We start from the raw sequence: 23,050 nt of genomic DNA on the forward strand, positions 1-23,050 counted from the left end.
GACAAGATCCCGTCGGGTCCTACTGTAAATCTCTTGTTTCTTCTCTCACAGAAATAGTCTGTCTTTCGTTTATCCTAGTAAATATTTTATTATCTCCTTCGAACGATTTCTATTGAAAATCTAACGAGAACGATTGTTTAGACTTATTTCAGAACGACCCCTTCGGTGGTAACCACCATAACTACACAAAACTACGGAATTATTTATCACGATCGTAGTCGGTCGGCAGCTGCGACGAAATGCAAACAGGAGGCAAAGTATATAAAAAAAAATTCTGGCTAGCATTTTAAAAAGATACTCTCGCATCGATCGTATAGTCGTAGAATCTCGTCTCTCGGTGAGATATGCTAGAAAGATATACGGGGGATACACCTAGGAGAGATCGCATTAATTCGTCACGTCGAAATCGAGAAGGAGATGCAAGGAGAGAGACCTTAGAAACGATTCGCGGAGTCATCGCACGACACGATAGAAGAGAAAGAAGAAGTGGATAACGAGGAAGACGAGAGGGTGGAGGAAGAGGGAAGGGCAACGGAGAAAGAAGAAGAAAAAGAAGCAAACGTGTCCCAAAGAAAGAGAATATACAGCGGGGAGGGTTCGTAGTTCGCGCGGAAATGTTCGGCTAACGTTCGATAGACTTCGGTTAGGTTCGGTGTCGCCGGCGAGCATTGAACCCCCACTCCGACGGCGTAGCGCAGATCACGAGTAAGAGTGGGGACGTCGGCATTCGACGTCGGCTCGCTGTCCAATCGTCGTTTGACCGTCGCGCGAGGTGGTTGTGTGCTACGAAGCTCGCACAGCTGTAAGGCGCGTGCCTCGGCTAATACGAGTAGATATAATACGGTGTGCGACTACTCGTTCCGTTATTGCGAGCACGTTTATTATTTTCTCATTATAATACAAAAGGAGAGTTATCTCAACGAGGGAAAACAACCCACTTACGTTACTTGGAAAACTCTACATAAAAACAAAAAACAGACCGAAGAAGAAGAAGAAGAAAAAAAGTAGTAGCAGCAGCAGCAGGTGGTGATTTTAACCCGGAAGACAAAAAAGAAGGGGAAAAAAAATATTTAAAAAAAAAAAATAAAAAGAAATAATGCCTCCTCGTACAAGGTCCGAAGTTTTTCGCGACAGTGACGACGTGATAATACCCTTCCGTTCCTTGTTACGACGCTGACGCCGCGAAAAAAAAGAAAAAAAGGTCTTCGTGAGAAAAACCTGGTGTGACAAAGCGCGCGTTCTTTTTTTTTCCAACCCATTCCCCCCTTTTCCCGGTGGCATCGCAACCACTGACCGAACCTCCACCCATATCAACCCCGCCGCGTTGTTTTCTCGTTCGTTTATATTTATCGTTCCTTTTGTGCAACTCGGATATTAATTTCTACTTAAGGTCAAGACGTGTGTGCGCGCGAGCGCGCGCCTACTTGCTTGCTTGCTTGCTTGCCTATCTCTAGGACAACGACGACGACGACGACGACGACGACGAAGAAGAAGAAGACGAAGAGGACGAAGAGGACGAAGAGGACGACGTAGCAACGTACATACGTACGTACATATCACACGAGGAGAAATTCTTAGGAGTCTCGCGGCGCCATGACCGCGGACGGCCTGTTCGAACTTACCAGCATCCCGGGGCACCTCGCTCCCACGCCCGAGAGACTGGAGAGGGTTCTCTCGAAGCAGACCCTCGAGGAACTCTACGAAGTCGAGGAACAGCCTTTCGCACGGTAAGTGAGCGACACCGACCGATTCGAGACTCTCTTCTTATTGTTATTATTATTTTCTTTCTTTTCTTTCCTTATTCTCGAAAAGAGAGAAAAACCAAGTAAAAGATTCTTAATTTCTCTTTCATTCTTTCTTTCCCTCTCAACTCTTTCTTTCTTTCTTTCTTTCTTTTTTTTTTTTCTTTCTTTCTTTGTATCTTCAACCGGTTTTAGGACTCTCTCAATTTGAATTCCATCCTCTTGGTAACGATATTCAAAGACTTTTTCTTTAAACCCCCTACCCCCACCACCGAATTAAGATCGAACTCGAAAATTCTTAAACCCGATGACTATACCGAGAGAGTGTGTATAACGTATTCGAATTTCAATTCTTGAGAGAGGGTTTTCAACGAAAAATTCTAGAATCTGTTTATTATTCACTTCTAGGTCACTTTTTGTTTTCACGTTTAAACGTTATAATCAGCCTGTTTATAAGAAGTTGTTACTTATGGTATTTGTAGGTTAGTGCGATTTAATTCTTACATTATTGTTAGTATAAATAATTTATTTGAATTATTTGCCATTTGGCAAATTTAACTATCGATAGCAATGACGAAAAATATTAATTGTTAAATTATCATAATTAAAGATATCATTATACTATCGAAAAATAAATAATATATTTAATCATTAAATATTAAATGTTCGATTTCTTGACTGAAAAGAAGTAATCGGAATAATCGGATCTTTCATACTTAATGGTATAATAACAATTCTATCAATTTAATAGTAACTCGTCTAAAATGCAAAAACTCTATCAATGAATAAACAGATCAATGATTTGAAACAATACTTACGAAGTAAACCACAACAAATTCGTATTAAACAAAAACAAAAGAAACATTTTCTGACTAACTAACAGAGATTCAAAGTTAAATATAGATAACAGACTTTTAATATTTAAAACAATAATTAAACCTATTTGGATTTAGTAAACAAAATGATAGAATATGACAGCTAAAAGCCGCATAACTAGACTAAAAGCTGTGCAATCCGAAATAATCAGAACTTTTATCGTCAATGCACCTCTCTTGATATGCGCAAAATAACGAAATACGCAATGATTTTAAATTGAAAACCGTAACAAATGATATAGCCCTCTTGTGTAATAATTTACAAGATAAGATTAGACAATCGTTCGCTAGCGATATTGTTAAAAAATTATACGCAGAAGATTTAGACGTTTGCGCAGAAAATACCTTTAAAAAATTGTTATCTTAATAACTTTATATTATATATTTTAGTATTTACTAATAATTCTTAATAATAAATACATCTACCTGATTGATATAAACGTCCAATATAGTTAAAGAATATAGTTTTTCAAAAAAAAAAAACATTCTATTAGGTAAAAAATAACATTCGATTAAGATTCTTATTAATCTGTAATTAGATGTTATTGTATGTGCGTGTGCATATGTCGGTTTAATATTTTGACGCATTAACGTTGTGGCAAATAAGGAAAGGAGAAACTTTGGTAGGTAGAAAGGATTACTGAAAGTGTCGTAAAATAAACGTGACGTAATTTGTTCGTCCGAAACGCCTTCGAAAGTCGTTCCTTCGAATATCGTTTTCTCGACCACGAAGAATAATTTCGTTTGATTAGAGCCTCCTTGGGTCCTCCTCTTCGATCGCTTTTTGAGACTCGAACTCGACTCGACTCAACTCAACTCAACTCACAACTCGATGAGAAAACTTGTTCCTACCGTGAGATCGAGGTCGAACCTTTGCGTGCCGATATTATTTACGACCTACGCCCTCAAACCTTTTTCTTTCTTTTCTTTACTTTTTTCTTTTTTTCCTTACACTTTTTTTCGCCTCCGGTCGTCTAACGCTACAAGAAACGAAAGAAATAAAAAGAAGAAAAAAAAGGAGAATCTCAAGTTAATGTTTAAAAATGGGAGAAAAAATGTTAATCCCAAACGTAAAAAATCACAAAAATCCTACATTTGTTTCTCGCGTTTGTAAAAGACACGACATATTTTAAATTGATCGTTCGTTTATAATTTTCTTCCATATCGTCGTTGCGAAATCGATGAAAACTCAGAGATATCTTGGAAGTTGTGTTGTTGGGGTCTCGGTCAGGGTTAGGTCATGGACGTTACTTGGATGCAAGATTAGAAGCTAGAAAAGTGCGACTTTGTTAGACTCGTCTCGTTGCAAAGAAACGAACCGATATTATTACACCAAACGCGTATTAATGTTTTACCGTAAACAGCAGGCGTACAGGATTTGCGTTGTAAATGATTTTCTCAGTATTACTTTTTTGTCTTTTTTTTCTTTTTCTTCTACATTTTGCTTCTTTCAATCATTTACAATGTTATTCTTTGAAATCATTATAAGTATATATATATACGTTATATATATTGGTATTTATACTTGACAAAGAAAATACAATCGCGAAAGGTTATTATAAAAGAAAAATATCCTGACACTCTTGTATCTCGAGAACGTAAAATATATTTGTATTTTCTTTAACCGTATGTGTCTGTATATTTAGGTTCAATAACTCGGCATTGTTTTCTACCTTAGGTTATTATTCTTATGAACGGTTTGCTCCGCGAAATTCAGAAGGCCGTATTACGGTCACGACCAGTCGCGCATTCACCCTCGATTTGCTCGATTGCCATTTTCATTCGCGATTCTTTTGTTCAACGATTGCCTTTAGTAAGCATCTGCATAACTCTTCTCCTGAGGACACACTTCTCTCGGTTATGTATACGTATATCGATAATATTGTATTTATTATTTAAGTATTGTATACATATAAACACCAGATATAGATTCGACACATCTGTTGAGTTGTATTTAATAACAAAAACATGAAATAAATTTACGTTCAATAATACAAATTAATCTTAAATTAGTAGAATGTTCGAAACGTTAAAAGAAAACCTTCAAATGATTCATAGTATACTCGTATTATGTTAGATCGGTGATTAGATTATAGATTAGATTAGTTTATTATAGATTAGACGATATATAAATATGGTTCTAGATTTTACGTAGATTGTCTTGAAAAGACGGCGAATTATGAGAACTAACGAATAAGGAAGCCAACTAGTCCTACGTGTACAATTTCAAATGCCGGTTGCATATATAATTACTTTTCTACCTTCACCCACATGAGATATATTGTTAATGCATTTCGCTTAACGACCGGACGCATCCGAGTTCTTCCGCAACGACGTTAATTATTACAAAGATTTATGCTGCCGTCAATCATGGACGTTCAGGACGGAACGCCGTGGAAGAAAAGTATCGTGTAATAACGTTTGCACCACCGACCGACCACCTGGCCGCCTGCTTCTTCGTTTCTCTTTGAGACTTTTACTAGAAAACTTCTTAAACAGTGCTCGCGAACATTTATGTAAAATAGAAAAAGAGAGAGAAAGAAATCACCATTCGTATCAAGTCAATGGTCAAAGTAGACAAGTATATAAAATGTCTCAAAAGTTACTTTAACGAGGAAAGATAAACGAAATGAGAACAATCGTTATTACATTTATACGATTAAAACAGATTGTTTATATCATTCGAAAGTATTGATGTTCTGTTATAGGATTGTTAAAAAAAAGAAAAAGATATCAACCCTCTATGATGCGTTGCCATTATAAAATAATAATTTTTCAATTAGGTAAAACAACTTTTGGGACACCTAGTATACTATAAATTAACCGCCGATGCCCGTATAACATTGAGATCTCAGAGTCCTTGATTCGACGAGTTTAGCATTTAAATCGACGGACCATTCTTTGTTTCCATGATGGAATAAAAATTTTGCCGGTTGATTATCGGGTGAGAATTAATTAATGCAAGGTCGTCGAGTCTTGAGAGACTCGAATAAAAAAATCACTTTTGTCGCAAAACCTCGAATGTTCCAGTTTGATGAATACATATATATTTTTTTTTCTTTTTCTTTTCTTTCTTTTTGTCAAAGTTTTCCATTTTCAGGTTATCTTTTATTAGTTAGTCGCATGCCAAAGAAAGAAAAAGAAAAAAAGTAGAGCGAAAGAACCGAGAGTATCGAAGACACGTACAATAAACTAGAGATAAGGAGTGGTCTTAAGAGAGGCAGGCATTTCACTATAGCTGCTCGATCTTGAGACGATCGAATCGTCAGAGCGACGCCATAAACGTCTGTAAGAAAAGGGGGTCTCTGATATAAATATTATGGCTCTATATCGTACTACGCTACGTTATTCTCGCGAAATGTAAATAAACCGAAGCTTGCGTTCCGTGGCCACCAATTAAGTGGTCTGTTGCCTGTGAAATCGATACCTGTGCCTCCCGTTCATGGAACGTTCATGGAAGAACGTTCATGAAACGATCTTTATTGGCCGAGTTTTGCATTTGCAGCAGACAACTTCCTTTGGATCTTCGAACGATCATTATTTTGCGTTTTCTTTCCTTTTCTTCTCCTTTCTTTCTACGATCAGCTCTTTTTCCTCTCCTATCTTCTTTCGTTGGAAATAAGCAACGACACGACCAATCTTTATTTCCTTTCATCATCGTTCCTACGAAACATCGATTACTCCCCACCCACCCACCCCATTTTGTCAGACATAACAAAACGAGTATAATTATTTTACGAACTCTTCGCGTTAAATCTTTGATATTGTATTCTTACTATTGCCGCATAAACTCGCGTCGATCATTATCTTTTCGTTATCTGTTTCTTTCTCTCTCTCTCTCTCTCTCTCTCTCTCTCTCTTTCTCTTTCTTTCTTTCGCGTGATAGAACACCGCCCACTTTAAGATTATTCTTGGAACAATTTCACGTTATCACTTTCGAAGGAAAGGAATATTTTCTTGTTAGGAATAATAAGATTGTTAAAACAATTTATTTCTCTAACACACACACACACACACACATACACACACATATTATATATATATATATATAATTGTTTTTATTTTCATTCAAGTAAATATACATACGTCTATAATACGTATGTCGTATATAATCAAATAATACATAAAATTTCGTGAAATATTTATTAATAAAAATAACAGTAATAATTAATTAATAAAAATTCTCTCCATACGTGCATGTGATAAAAAGAGAGAAAAAAAAGAAAGAAAGAAAGAAAGTATAAAAATGACTCTTACAGCCACCACCGTGTGTCTTAGGTTTGCGTTTTGCTAGAGATACACTCGCATGATTTATTCATTAACTTCACCGAGGGTGTTACGGTAGACACGCGCCATTCCGGAGCGAAACATCACGGGTGATCTTCACGAAGTTCTTTACCGTTCTTCAAGCGCGTCAGCTTTTCATTGGAAAAAGGAATGAGATGGAAAGAGATAGAAAGATAGAGAAAGAGAGAGAGAAAGAACGAAAAGATAAAGACAGAGATAGAAAAGAGAAGAAAACGGTACTCTCGCGAAGATCTTTACGGATTCTACGATCGACGTGTTATCCCGCGAGAATGCTTCTGAATCACGATGACGCACGTCGTATATAAGACGTTATATCTGTCACCTTGCTGTTTTATTATTTCTCCGATATAAGAAAATAATCGCGTGTGGTAATGGAGACGTTAAATTTGTTTGCGTGTCTCGCACAAACAAATTTGACCACATTTCGGCTATTAAATATAATACAATTTGTGTATCAAGCGTTTTCGAAGTACGTTGATATTATTTTGCGACACCCTATAGTAGGGGGACATATTATAAACTCGTCTTATTGGTGGATGTTACGAACATGAGTCACCGCAAATTTCTCATCGTTACGAAACTATTTTATCTGTAAAACGAAGAAAGAGGAAAGAAGTGGAGCGAAGTGAAGGGGGAAGTGATGGGGAAGTAATCTTACATATTTCTTAACGGAATCCTCTCGTTGATGATAGAGATGGGAAATAACCAATGATCTTTTAAAGTACAAGATTCTGAAATGTTATTCCATCTCGAATCGTGATAGAGATATATAATACACGACAACCGATTAACCCAGAATATAAAATTTACGGTAGGGAAGGATATCGTTGACACGGATGGCCACCGATACATGTCTCTCATAGTTTATTGGGTTTATAGGTAGTACTCTAACGGAACGAACGCTAGTTCGTGTAGCACTGTTGCATCGGTCAAATCATCGAACGGTAACATCTGGCGACCAGCATACACGGGTTCGCGTCTTATTACAAGTTGCAAGAAACTTTAACTATACACACGTTTTTATCCCACTATTTGATGCTTTCCCATATTCCGCGAGTTCATAATCGCAAATCATAGTAGGACTGTATTTCTCTTTCTTGTTTTTACGGTGGATGGAGGTGTTACGCAAGAGACACCCGAGAGAAATAAATCTATCCGAGAGAGTGTTTTCTCTCGGTCCAAGAGAAAGAGAAAAGAGAAAAGAAAGAGAGACGCGGATTCGAGCTTTACGGTGTTGGGTAGCCGGTGTTCGGAGAATAGCGCGGAAGAAAAAGACGGGGAATGGATCAAAGTAAGAGAGAAGGGTAGAGAAGGAAGAAGAAGAAGAAGAAGAGAAGGAGGAGGTGGTGGTGGAGAAGAGGGTTCAGCGTGGGTTGAAAATAGCCTGTGGCCGGGCGGAGTATGCAGAAACCGTCCGCTATGCACTTGCCACTCGATATTTATACCCTTATAGGTAGATACGTTGCAAGCTCTTCTTCTTCTTCTTCTTCTTCTCTCTTTCTCTCTCTTTCTATTTTACCTCCAGCACGAGGTAAGGTACAAAAGGATGAGCTTACCTCGGAAGATATACCGGCTTTAAGGGACGATATCTGCCTTAGAGTAAAAGAGAAAGATAGAGAAAGAAGAAGAAGAAGACTCCCTTTCTGAACAATACGCTTTTACGAGTTACGTTAAGCGGGAAGAGGAGGAGGTTATCGAGAGGAATAAAGAAAGAAAGAAAGAGAGAGAGAAAGATGGTGATGGTGGTGACTACTACTACTACTACTACTACTACTACAACTACTACTACTATCTTTCGTGATTCTCTTCGTCGAACTCGCGAGAGAGAAAAAAGAGGAGCTCGATGACCCCGATAAGCGAACGTCTCACGAAGCAAAGTCGTTCGGTTGCTCGTTTCTGCCACCGTCTTGCTGTTCATGCCGTTTCTGCTAACTTAAGAAGAAAGAGAAAGAGATAGGATGACGATGATGGTGATGATGATGATGAAGGGGTATTCGATGGCGCCCGGTGTATTCCCAGTCGCGCATCCAAAGCAACCTCTTCTTCTTCTTTCAGGCGCGTTCCGTCACCGGGTCACTGCGTTTCTCGAATCTCGAGTGTCTCGAGACTCTCTTGGTTCCTGACCTCGATAAACGAGTCTGCCATGAGCAGAGTTCTCTTTCGACTTCTTGGCATCTTAAACTTTTCGCGTGCCTTTCTTTCTTTTCTTTTCTTTTCGTTTATTTTTATTACTACGTAGCGTCGAAGTTAAATACTTTCCAAGTAATATAATATTATAATAATAATATTACATTTGTAGAGATAAAACTTTTTAGTAACCGACATTTAACGGAACTAATGACTTTTTGTTTATTTCAATTATTTATAAGGACATTGTTGAACAAGTTCCCAACCCCCTTTTCTCCACTCCCTCGTCATGTCAAGAACTATTTTCAAACGTTGGCGCACCTTTCTCGACGATAAAACATGCTCGACTTGGAAGCACGGATACTTTGTTATACCTATTCGTAACGTTAATCCCATTTCGTTTCGTTTAGTTTCGTTTCACTTTTAAAACCGTCGGCATTACGAAATTCATCGCGTTAATTGCCACGATATTTCATCAACTCCCACGCAATCGAGCAAACTTCGTTTGTGGGAGCTTTTTTAGAAACTAGATTAACGCGTCTGTCACGTTGATATACATTCCCCGTTAGATTTTTCGCTCGATCGATTAAACTTCGACAAAAAAGTTCATTGACCCTTTACCGTTAACGTAATATATAAAAGAAAAAAAGATAAAGAAGCAAGTAATCGTACCTATATAAAAGTAACACGTAACGATTAAACGTGACAACAAAGACTATGTACCGATATATTCGAACGGTTAACTACACTACTACACTTTTATTATCACCTGTCGTAAAACGGAAGCAATAAATACACACACCGACGCGCGTGTCGTCGTACCCTGTGCGTTCTCGATTCTCGTATACCACTCGTCTTCTTCTCATCGTTTGAAAATTTTAGTCTACAAATTTAGGCCGCAGTTCTTTTTTTTCCTCTCTCTCTCGGAATCGATATATTTTTAAACTTTGTAGGTTTTCAAGGGTACTCCCTAAGGAATCATTCTCAACTGACTTTATTTTAAGAAAGGTAAGAAAAAAATCTCGAAGAAAAAAGTTCTAACTGAAAGGAATCCGTTTGACGAGAGAAATGGAATGAAAATCCGCTATCCTCTGGATTCTCGACTATAAGACTCTGCTATGCGAACGTTCTTGATGGACCGGACGAGTTAACGCGACAGAAACAGGCATGCCATCCGGAAAGTAACGGTAACGGTGCTCGCAATTAGTGCTTCTGAGCTCTCGAGGCTTCTTCTTCTTCTTCTTCTTCTGCCTACTTGCTCGGGCCTTGTGTCGCGTTACGTTCGACAATGACCTTCCTTTAAGAAACGTAGAAACTCAAACTTATGCTCTCTTTCCCTCTCTTTCTTTTTTCCTCATTCCAAAATTTACGAAATCTCTTCACGGTACCCGCGACACGTGTCTTCAGAACTGAACGTACGTTTCATTTCTTTACCTCTATTTCATGTAAATTGGAATCTCACTTACCGGAGAAAGTATCTCCGGTACTTGGATTTAAGATCGAACTCGATTCAGATACAGGTCGGTTTGAGAAATGTTCAAAGATATGTATTTTAAACGACATAATATATTTTAAGGATCTGATAATGGATTTTATTATTAGCTGATTCTATAAAATTGAAATGGGTTCGATTGCGTCTTGGTTGGTTTTGTGGTTTTATATTATTTTTGAGTATTTTTTAAGAAAGCAACGAACAGGCGCAAGAGATAATATTTTAAATAAAATCAGATAACGAATGATTTTCTATATATTGTATCCTCGTGTAAAGTGCAATTATAAAAGAAACTATCCGGACCACGTCCACGACTAATAAGAAACTTCTAAGTTGTTCTTTTCTTAATAAGTTTCAACTTAAAATAAAACCATACATTTTCTTATCATATATGTTTATTGAAATCGACTAAATCAGTTCTAACTGATTACAAGTTAAAAGTGTAGAACGAAGAAACGAAATTTGTTAAGTAGGCGTTTAGAAAATTGAATTTACAAAATTAAAAGATTAAAATCAACTATAATTAAAAATGAACTTTCGTAGATCTTATCATTTATTCTCGCTTGCATCTTTGAAAAGAACGAGCACGTTATACAGAGTGTCCCTAAAGTCTTAACATATAAAAAATCTCATTAAATTATACAAACTTTAGTCTATGTGTCCAGACATTAAAGAGACACCTTGTATCATCACATCGAATTAGAGTAAAACATGAGAAAAAACGATTTCTGATACAGTTTTCTGAACGATACGATTATTCCACGCAAAATCGAGAATCTTTAGTACGAACGATTGACGATCCAATCTCATTCTGTATTTTTTTGCGAGTGTTCTTTGAAGTATGAGAGTTAACGCTTCGATTCTTGTCGAAATCGGGGATCTTTTCTTTTTCGTCCACTCATCGTCGCGAAGGTCGTTGTTGGTAGTCTTCTCAGTTTGGGCAACGGAACGTGCCACAGGACGCAGCTGCTGAGCCAGGAACGAACAGCTGTTCTTTTCTTCGCATATACATATCTCCATTCTTCTTCTTCTTCTTCATCTTCTTCTTCCTTCGGATCGCGTCTTCTCCTTCTCCGTCATCTTCTCATCTTTCTCCTTGTCCTTACCAGGCTAACCATCTTTTTCGCTTAACATAACAATGCTCTACTCCTCTTTCAAGTAGAAGGATGATGATGATGATGTACTCTTTTAGAAAATATTCTTGGCCCTGTTTTCTGCGAACTACTACGATTTTTCGAATTGTATCTTAAATTCCAATTTTGTCACTTTAAATGAATACTATAATAGCGAATATTTATAATATCCTATTTTATAAATGATCAAATGTTTAAATAATCAAACGTTCTAAAATATTTACTTATCGCAAGAACATTCTTATTATTGTTAAATATTAAAAGAATGTAAATCAAGTTGAAAAATAATACGATAGGACATCTTATTAAACATCCCTTCAATGATGTCGATCATAAACGATAAGAAGAGAAGGGCTCCTTACGTGTAACTCACAGAGTTAGTAGCCCTTCTTCTCGAACACAACAGTTGTGTGTCGGTACCTCTCTTCAACTTTCCGTCGCCTTAATTATACTTATCAGCTCGCTCGATCGGAACACCGTTTGCTCGCGTGATCTTTTCTCTCTTGAATTGCGCCGGAATGATGAGAAGAGGAAGGTAGAGAAAGATGGGAAATGTTTTATGTTTTATAAACAAAAATCAAAAAGCGAGGAAGAGAAGGAAGAAGAAGAAGAAGAAGAAGAAGAAAAAGAAGAAAAAGAAGAAGAAGAAAATCGACGGTGTGTCGGTACGCTCCCTTGGATATCTCTCGGGTGAGAAAATACGAGGGTGGTATTCGAGCAAGACTAGAAAGACGAACGTTCTTGTCTTCCTTCTCTCTTCTCAAGGTCGTCTCGATTTTTCTTTTTCTTCTTCTTCTTCTTCTTCTTCTTGTCGTTTTCCTACCCATGCACATTCTTCAATTGCTAGATAAACGTAAACCTGGATCATGAAATTCTTTTAAGAAAAATATACTCTCTCTATGAGAGAATTATCTATCTTTTAAAGAACTTAAAATAATTTGATTAGTAATTATTTAGATCTTACAACGAATTTTTCATTTATATTTTATTTGAAATTTTTTATTTTCCACTTCTTCTTGAATGTTTTCCTATCCATAGATATTCTTCAGCAACTAGATAACCGTACACCTAGATCATCATATTCCCTAACAAACAAAAACTATGAGAATTATCTATCTTTTAAAGAACTTAAAATAATTTGATTAGTAATTATTTAGATCTTAGAACGAACTTTCGATTTATATATATATCTTTTCGAATGTCGAAATATTTGAAGGGAAACAATAATTTCTTCTTAAAGTTCTCGTGAGAGAGAAAGAGACGATGTCGAGTAACGATCTCTTTGATCGAGAAATATATCCTGCTAGAAACGATCTCTATGGATCGAGATCGATCGTGACGAACTAAAACGGAGGACGGAGGTGCAGTCTCGTTGGAAGTTATTACGACATGGATGCTTTTAAGAAACGAGTTTGAGAAAGAAAGGGAGAAAGAAAGAGAGAGACAGAAAAGGGCGAATGGATCGTTCGCGATTACGCTGTGATCTATGGATCACGATCCTTTGATGGCAGGACACCTTTGGCCCAGATCATTCCGTGCCATTGTGTCGTCACGTTTCGAACGTGTTTAAGTAATTTTTTCTTTTTCATTTGCCTTACTAGAAAAGCAAATGCCGTTCTACCGAATATACGAATCTTTTTAAACCTTCTTTCTTTTAATATACAAACGACATTTTATTTATTTATTTATTTATTTATTTATTCGGATTGTTTTCTTTTTTCCTTCCTTTTATTTTTCTTAAGAGAAAAAGCATAGAAAGAGGTAGAACGCGTTATTCTTTAAAATCTTCGATAAAGTAAAAATTAAAAAAAAAAAAAAAAAAAGAAAAAACACCATTAACGAGTCAACTCGCATGGTCTCTTTTTCCATTGGCAAAAGTAAAAACTAGGAAGCGAGCTCTCTCGCGATCGAAGATAAGAAGAAAGCAAAGCCAAAGGTATACGCGGTGGATTTGTTCGTAACGAAAAACAGGTTTGGAACCGTGTTACCGAGCAGTCCGCACTTTTCTTCTTGTATCCTCGAAAATCAGATTAAGTCTCTCGTATACTTCTTGGGGTCCTGTTCGAGACACCCACGCGTCGTCTCTCGAAACTTCTTGCACGTCTTTATCTTCGTCTCTTCCTTTCACTCGCTTTGAATCGTTTCCATTTTTCTTTTTTATTTTTTTTCTTTCTTTTTTTTTCTGTATACGCTTAAATGCGCAACATAGTAAGAAAATCAACAACGAGATTAATACAAGCTTTTAAGTACTTTTATTTTTGTCGTTGGAGTTATTATTTAATGCGCATGCATGCATAAATTTATAATGTGTAATAAATTATCTAACACTTTCTCTTTCGACAGATATACAAAAGTTTACTTAACGTCCTAATTTGTTATTAAGGTGAAAAAGTAGTAATACCTTAATAGGCCATTAATTAAACTATGAACTAGTAGTAAACTCGTATCGTTGATGCAAAAAAAGTTTCATATTGACTTGGAAAGAGAGAAAGAGAGAAAGAGAGAAGGCGGCTAGGGGAGGGGGGAGATAGTGGAAAGGGGGGAAGTAAGAGAATCGAGATGGTTTCTTCGTTAAGACCCTATACTTGCCGACCTCGTTACAACGCGGTCGCTCCCCTTCGGCTTCCGTTCGGTTAACCGTAAATTACAACCGCGACCGGTGTGTAACGAGCATAATGGCGACTGTAGTCGGGTGAAGGTCGGACATCTCGAACGAGCCTGGCAAACGAATCGAACGCGATATTTCTTTTCGAACTAATAAAGAAAAAAAAACTTTGAAACTCGATCCTTCTCTCGATTACACCTTCCTTTTGTCAAAGACTCTCTTCAATCGTATTATTATGCATACGTAAGAACCGAACGTCTACTTATAATATATGTACACACACACGCATGCATACACACATAAATACACGCATAAACTTGAGTATCCGTTTAATGATTTTCAATCGTACGTTTTTTTTTCTTTTTTCTTTTTTCTTTTTTTTAACATTGGAGAAATTCAAGATATTTCATAGTTTTCTAGGCCTTAGAATTGACACGAGATAAAATTTGATTACAAATTACCTTGTCTCGTTTTAATCAATACCATATGTATATAAAATGTATAAATATTTTCTTTATCGTGGAATGCACTTCGTTTTGTACGATTTTAAAATATACATTTGACTTCGCGCGCGCGCGCGCGCGCGCGCGTGTGTGTGTGTGTGTGTGTGTGTGTGTGTGTGTGTGTGTGTGTAATAATAATAATAATAATAATTGATATCTTAAATGAAATATTATTTTTTTTAGATATTCAAATCTTGCTACTACTTCGTGTTTAGAAATACAGGAACGTGCTGGGGACTTGATCGTGGATAAAACCAGTATTCTTAATCGATAACAATATTCACGCCTAGTACAAATCTGGATTTAGAACGTTCTCATTCTCGCTCGTTAAAAATAACAATATTTTAAATATCACAAATATCCTAAACCCGTTGGTAACTATATTTATCGACTAGGAAAACTATAATTTCCCATTTACCGGATTACTTTATTATATATAGCAGGTCAAAAAGACACACGTGGGTGAATTAGTTCTTCTTTTTGGAGATCTCGAGGAAACGTTGATTAAAAAAAAAATAATAAAAAGAAAAAAAAATAAAGTCAACGTGCTTTTCCCATCCGGTCGTTCTACTTTTCTTCGATAATACAACTCGTTGGTGGCGGTGGTGATGGTGGTATCGGTTGTTTGATCGGTTGTTGTTGCGGTTCCGCGTATCCATTGTGGCGTATATACGCGCCTTGGGAAAAGGAACAACCTTGCCCGCATTTTCTAGCGTGACGTAAGTCGTCCACCCCTTCATCCCGTGCACGTTAAAGCGCGAGAAGGACGCAAGATGTATCGATTATACATACGCCTTTCATTTGCATACACATTCTACTTCTTCTCTTACTTTCATCTACTTCGTCTATTAATTTTTTTTCTTTCTTTTTTTAATTCCTTTTTTTATTTCCCAAGGAAACTTCAAGTTCAGGAACTTAACTGTATACCGTTGTATAATATAATACATATATATCATATGTCGTGTAGGTTAAACGTTATTCGAATTCATTTTTAAGATCAATATTACCGATTTATCTATTCGGAAATCATTAATCATTTTATATTTAGAACGAGGCAAAAGTAAATTTAGTAAGGTGAGAAATGATACGAGAAGGTGGGTGGTTGGGTTGGTTGGTTGGGGTGGGGGTGAAGGGGGACATGAGTGCGTTCAACAGGAGTATATAGATCGTTCGATCGATATGGTTCGAGGTTTGGTTCGCGAGGCAAACTAGTTGTCGTAAGATTTTCACGAGGAAACACGATTCGACTTCTAACTTGTCGTTCGTTTGCCCTCGGTGATATCGCGTAGCTGTACTTTTGAGATGAAAGACTGAGAGAGAGAGAGAGAGCAAGCAAGCAACCCAACCAACCAACCCAAGCAACCAAACCAAACCAAACCAACCAACCAAGCTAGCAAGCAAGTAAGTTAGTACAGAGAGAAAGAGAGAGAGGAAGGAACGGATGCAATTACGAGAGCCGATTATGGTCGTCGGCTATCTATCTATCTCCCTTTTGCGATGTGGACGCCTGGTAACAGGGTTCGCAACAATGTTCTCTACGAATGCGTACGACTTAATCGTGCTGGTACAGAGCCGTGATCGGCAAGAAATTGCAAGCACGAGCGAGCCAACGAACGCGAAAGAAAGAAACAAAGAAAGAAACAAAGAGAGAGAGAGAGGGAGGGAGAGAGAGAGAGAGAGATAGTTGATCGAAAACGGAACGAGAAGATACGTCAAGGTCGTATCTTTTCTTACCAACCCTATCCTCCTTCTTCCCTGCTAGCATCACATACCTACCTACCTACCTACCCTACCTCCACCCTTCCCCCCAGCCTCCCCCCGTCGTTCGTTCGACGATTCGTAAGAACGCGCATCACTCTTGAATTATCTATCCGACGAGAGTCCACTACGAGTCTTTTTCTCTCTCTCTCTCTCTCTCTCTTTTTCTCTTTCTTTTTCTTTTCTTTCTTTCTCTTTCTCTTTCTCTTTCTGTTGGAGATCTTCTTACGGCCATTACTCGAAACGAGCCGCGCGAGTTTAATACTTGCAAGTATCGACGATGATCCTGCGGCCATTATCGAACACTTTTTACTTTTCCTCCATGGCGAACGATCTTATACGAATGAAACAACATCGATACTTTTTTTATCTTGTTCTTTTTCTTATTGTTGTTGTTGTTGTTGTTCTTTTTCTTCTTCTTCTTTTTATATTTATCGAACGACGAGTTCCTATTTGTTTCTTAATATTTTTATCATCCACGATATATCTACGAATTTATGTATATAGTATTATATTACATGCATGCAAATTCGTATATCGTATTTAAGTAGTTTTAAAATTGTTAAATAGATATAATTTTCAATATCGATCCTACTCCGTTCCTCCAGTAGCGGATCGAGTAAATTTAAAAGGCTTCAAGCGATCAAAATTTCGAAGCCTGCAAAGTTAAATTAAAAAAAATAGTTTCTCTAAAAAAGAAAAGCTAGCATTGTTATTAACAATTGAAGAATTTTATACCATGACACATTAATTAGATTTATTTAAAACAAGATGTAATAGTTTTTGAACCATAATGTAAAGAAATTTTAAGACCTAGTAGGCGTAAGCCCATATGGGGATTCGCTTAATCCCCCTTTTTGTCTCCATATTTTTTTCCACGTGAATAAAAGTCGTGGAAAAAAATTAGGAAGAATGGGAAGGGGGAGGGTAAGTTTTCCTATCGGTTTGTGAGATCGGCAAAGGCGTGCTGCAGTGAAATGTTCTCTCGTGGGTAGTGTTGGTGATGATGGTGGTGGTATCTCTTTGAGATAAAAACGGGGTTATGGTTCAGCGAACGCGTGCCTCGATCTGTTCGAACTCAACTTCGAAGTAGTTGTGTACCGTCTTCTGCCTCCGGATCCGGATTTCTTTCCATCGAGTCGAATATCTCGAAGAATAAGAATAAGAATAAGGAGAGAAACGAAGTACACCCACGCCTCGGTGGAATCTCAAGGTCAATTCGCTTCTACTTCGCTATCTCTTCACCCTCTGTTTGTCTATAAATCTTTCGTTCAAATTTTCTCGAATTTTCTTATATCAATTGTTATATCTATCACATTTTTTTTCATGTTCTTTTATATATATTATATATGTATTTAAACATTGTAAAAATCTATATTTTATAACTGTTTGAAAGGTAATCATTTAAAATCATCTCAACATAAATAGATATTCTTTATTTCTATTATATTAATCATCTTTTAAAACTGGATTTTCTAAACTTTTCCTATAACGGGAAACATTTAACAAATCCTACAATTTTAACGACATATATCTTCATTATTATGTAACACAATATTACGATAAATGAATTAAGTATAATTAATCAATACGAAATGTTAATAAAACAAGATTAACATTTAATCCATCAATTTATAAGATATTTAAATAAACTATCCTAGAGAATTTGTGTACAACGCCGAACGACGAAACACAATTTGAAAAATTTTGAATAAATAATGGAAACATCTGTTGGCAGAAAAAGAACAGAATAGCAACAGTGTGGTATAGCTTTACCTTCTCCCCCGTCCCTCCGACCCTTCTTATCCTTCTTTCTTTCTTTCTTTCTTTCTTTTCCTCCGTGTTCCAGATTCGAGGCCGCGTGCAGCCGGTAAACAGACGGCAAGAAAGATCCAGCTGCTGCGAAGCCCTCGTAACGTAATGCGGGTTAATCGACGGCGAACGTTTTGCGATCGGCGATCAGTTTCCCCTCCCCCTATCCCCCATACCACCCCACCCCACCACACCCCTTACTCCTCGTTCCTTGCTCTCGTTCGCTGCTTCATCGGGTCGATCCCTCGATGTCATAGGTCAATCCGGTTCTTCAACCCCCCCCCCTGGCCGTTCGATAATAATTCCGTTCTGACCACAAAACGGATCGATTCGTATTGTGTGTTGTTCGATTTTTTTTTTTATTTATTTACTTATTTATTTATTATTCTTCTCGTTATCTCCTTTTTCGTATACGTTCATTCGAGATTATTTATATTTTTTTTCTTTGTTTAAAGGTTTGATCGACGATGTACGATTGTGTGTGTGTTTTTTTTTAATACTTACAAGTATATATGTACCCATAATTATGAAAGTGATCTAATTGTAAGTCATGTATCTCTTGTTTCGAAATATTTAAAGGATTACATTTGAATACTACATGAATTTTATATTATTGAAATAACAAACACTATTTAACAGTTCATTTTTGACAATATTGTAAAAATTACATAGAATTAATTTAGCTTAAAATTGTTGTGAGGTAACTGATAAATTCATTTTTTTTTTAATTTTGACTTACAATTAGACCACTTTCATAATTATGAACACATATACGAGTTCATCGAATATTCGTCTATTTGTATTCCTTTTTTTTTAGTCAAATCGATCAATGATTTTACCATAAGATTGAAGACAAAATTATCGGTTATATATGCATTGTTGTATTAAAGTCTATGTTAGTATCTTACAAGACACGATTACGTTGCTAATAATATTTAAGTGGATGATCGTTGAAGTCTTAAGTTTAGTAAATTAAATATCATAGAGATACAAAGAGAAAGATCGTTTCTTATTTACGTTATAAAAAAATAGAACCAACATCGTTGGTTTAGATTGATAATACGTTGTTAATTATTTTTCTCTCTACTTATGTACATAGTTTTTTCGATCGATTTTATCGGCAAAGAAAAAAGAAAAAAAACTGTGGCATACGAGGACTTGCTAGCAGCAGTTGCGAAAATTTGTAAATAAAGAGAGAGGGAAAAAAAGAGAAGGAGAGAGAGAGAAAGAGAGAAAGAACGAGAAAAGGAGTAACCAAGTGTGTGAGAACGTGGCCTACAAAATATGTGGAACGAGCGTGTAACTTCGTGAAAGATAAACGATATATATATATAGTATATAAATAAAAAGCATTTGCCCTTAAAAGGGTTCGGGGAAAGATCTCGTACCGATTTTCTGTTGGAAGCCAATTCGATAATCGTCGGTTTTCATACTATGTGTTATATCGCATGTGACGTCAGAGAGAACGAGAAAGTTTTGCGCCATCATCATGATCATCATCATCATCAGTGTGGCAATTAAAACGCGTTCCCTTATCCGGTCGTTGCAGCACGCGACGCACCTCGTCGTGTGCTTCGTTGCACGCCCCGCGAAAAAGTAATTAAACAATCCGGAAACGAAGCACAACGGAGGAAAGTTATTATAATACGAGCACGAACTTTGTTTCCCCTTTTTAAATTTTTTAATAAGAACTTTTCTTTTATATTGTTTTATTTATTTACTTCTCTTGTTTCTCTCCTGTTGTAGGATAACGTGTGGATTATAGATTTGAATTTACAGTCACGCGAAGTTCGTGGAAAAAGTGGATCGAATTTGAAAATCGTTAATACTAGACTTGAGAATTCTAATCTCAAGATTTTGTTAGCACGAATTCATTTTTCCGGACGATTGATAATTATAATTTCAATCGTTTTCTAGGTTAAAAGATTGAGACGAAGCGAAACAAAGAAAAGAAAGGCAGAAAAAATAGACAAGAAATAACAATTCTTTCCCGTTCGTTGAATCATTGATCGCGAAAAAAGAAAAAGAAACAAAAATAATATTGACAGGATTACGGACGCGATCGGATTAAATGGAAATGTAAAGTGTTGCAGTAATATTTTTTAAAATAATATTACAACCGTCCTCTTCGTTAAGAATTGATCGAGCGGAAAATTCTACTCGCTCTTGAGTATTATAAATTTAGCCTTTAATTCGATGATATAAACGTTTGCCGATTCCTCAGTTCTTTCATTTCTCGGTGTTTCAATATCTATGTGACTTGCTTGCATCGATCGTAACTCGTTTAGTATAAACGATAAAAAAGAACACCACGAACAATACAACAACAACAACAATAATATTAATAATAACAACAACGTGCTGCATTTTATTGTCGATGAATTTTCGCGAAGTAAGCTTACCTTCCGAAATTCGTGTACTCTCTCGCTAAAGGACCCCCTTTTCGGGTCGATGAAGAAAGAAGTATATGTAGATAAATAAAAAGGGAAATAAAGAGAGAAATAAAGAAAGAAAGGAATAGGGTCCCACGTTATTATTCGTAGTAGTCGTTGCCGTTGGGTCTTTTCGTGCTTAGCAACACGAAGAAGAACGCCTGCTCGTCAGCTGAAACTCGAGAATTCGTTCCCCTCGACACGCACATTCTTTACCACGAAGAGGAGAACAGCTGACTTATTCTAACGCCTCAATGGTGCATATACTTATGTATACGTATTTACTTACTTGTTTATATATAAGTATACTCATACACATATATATACACGTACGTATTACGTGCGTGTTCCACGTGCGATCGCGTGCAAAACGCACGCACGCACACGCACATACGTACAGCGGCTACTAATCTCGATACATTTTCATTCCCTTCATTTTTCTTTTCTTTCTTTTTTTTTTTTGCAAATGATTTTAATATTTTCACGCGATTGCTTGATTACTTGACAGATAGAAAAAGTAATAGATAGTAGAGAGTATATAACTTTAAAGATTACATTTAATAATAGAAAATAAAGAAAAACGTAAAACTTCTTGGACGTCGTTCCCTTGATTGGCTGATGGTATTAGACATTTTGAGATATCGTTAATAAAAATAGTAAGAACTCGCGAAAGCTGAGCGGTGGTTATATCACCGAGCTCTACTTTTTGTCGAAACTTTACTCGACAAGAGAGTACCGCGGCCATTAATATCTCCTGGAATTACAATGTAAAAGGAGGCAGGATATGGAAGGAACGCGTTTCAGAGGCGGAGCAGTTTAGACGGGTGGGTGTAAGGAACTCGTGATTTCTCTCTCTCTCTCTCTCTCTTTATTTCATTATTTTTATTTTTCACCGAGAGTTCCCTTATATTCTCTAGGTTTTCTTTGAAATCGGCCAGACTCGTGCTGTGTGAAACGCAGTAAAATATAGTTTTGCAAAGGTACCGAGGTAATAGAAGTAGTAGTAGTAGCACGCCGGTGGTCGTACCCCAAGACACTTTTACGTTGCTCACTTACGACTAGTGTATATAATACGTTCCTGGCATGGTGAGAGAGAAAGATTTGTATATATATAGTTTAGTCTATGGTGTGTTGGTTGGCTGTTTTATATGTGTGTATTCTGTGGCACAGGTGTGCCCGGTGGTGGTTATTCCGCACGATTTATTATCCTCCTTCCTTTATTGCTGGGTTAATGTAAGAAAGGTGGTTCCTCCTTTCTGGAACGAATTTATCTATATGTTTTTTTTAAAAAAGGGTTTAACAAAAGAACAATAACTCTTATGTTCTTTTTTTAAATTATCGTTAACACCTCCGACCTGTTTTGAATTCTTCTATTTCATTAAAATTGTCCACCGAATGAAGAAAATATATTTTGTCAATATAAATGGATTAATTTAATATCATCTGATCTTAAGAAAGTAACGTCGATTTGTCGAAAACTATTAAAACTTCTCAATGATACTTTTAATCTTTCGTAATACTGGTAATATTCTTATGCAAGCTTTCTTCATGGGTATCATTCCTCTCTCTCTCTCTCTCTCTCTCTCTCTCTAGGATTGCTTCTAAAGACGTTGTTAAGGACGTCTCTTGGTAAGAGATAATAATAGCAAGCTATAGTTAATCACGTATTTATTGCACCTATTCTTGATTTAGGTTTCGCGTTTGTCTTTTTCTTTCGTACTGTAATCTTTCTAATATTTATCGTTCGATTTCAAAATCTCTCCTTTTCTTACTCGATTTTATAAATGTAGTTTGAAAAAAATGGATATTACGATGACAGTTTCTAACTGAAAAAAGAAAAAAAAAACGCATATCCCGTTTATATTATCTTTTTACGAAGACAAAACGCGAACGATCTCTTTGAAAATGATCAACACTTTCGAAATCGAAAGCAATTAAATATTTCGACATGGAAACGATTTCGCTAAGTTCTGAATCTGTCTTTCATATTATTAAATAAATAAATTCGAAGATATTAACCGATGCCATTAAAGGAAAGTGCCGAAAGTGGATCGGAAATTAACAGTTCGTTTTGAAGAACCCAACCAAAAGAAGAAAAAAAGAAAAATGATTTCAATGGGAGTTCGCATAACCGTCATCGTTGTCCTCGTCGTCGTCGTCGTCGTCGTCGTCGTCGTCGTCGTCGTTTCCTCCTTTGTAAAGCACCAATGTGTATACACTTTTACATTCCCATTTATGACGTCGGAAGGTGGTGTCCTAGTTT

General features: G+C 36.7%; 1 protein-coding gene across 1 annotated transcript in view; it reads left to right on the forward strand.

Moving 5' to 3' along the window:
* Positions 1–692: 692 nt before the first annotated feature.
* Positions 693–23,050, forward strand: part of LOC122522939 (death-associated protein kinase related-like) — a 92,976-nt gene continuing 70,618 nt past the window's right edge. The window contains exon 1 of the mRNA XM_043644365.1: positions 693–1,727. Coding sequence (XP_043500300.1) covers positions 1,594–1,727 — 134 coding nt within the window. The 5' untranslated portion in view covers positions 693–1,593. The remainder of the gene's footprint in view (positions 1,728–23,050) is intronic.

Source organism: Polistes fuscatus, unplaced genomic scaffold (assembly GCF_010416935.1).
Source record: "Polistes fuscatus isolate 324 unplaced genomic scaffold, CU_Pfus_HIC Scaffold1, whole genome shotgun sequence".
Lineage (NCBI taxonomy): Eukaryota > Metazoa > Arthropoda > Insecta > Hymenoptera > Vespidae > Polistes > Polistes fuscatus.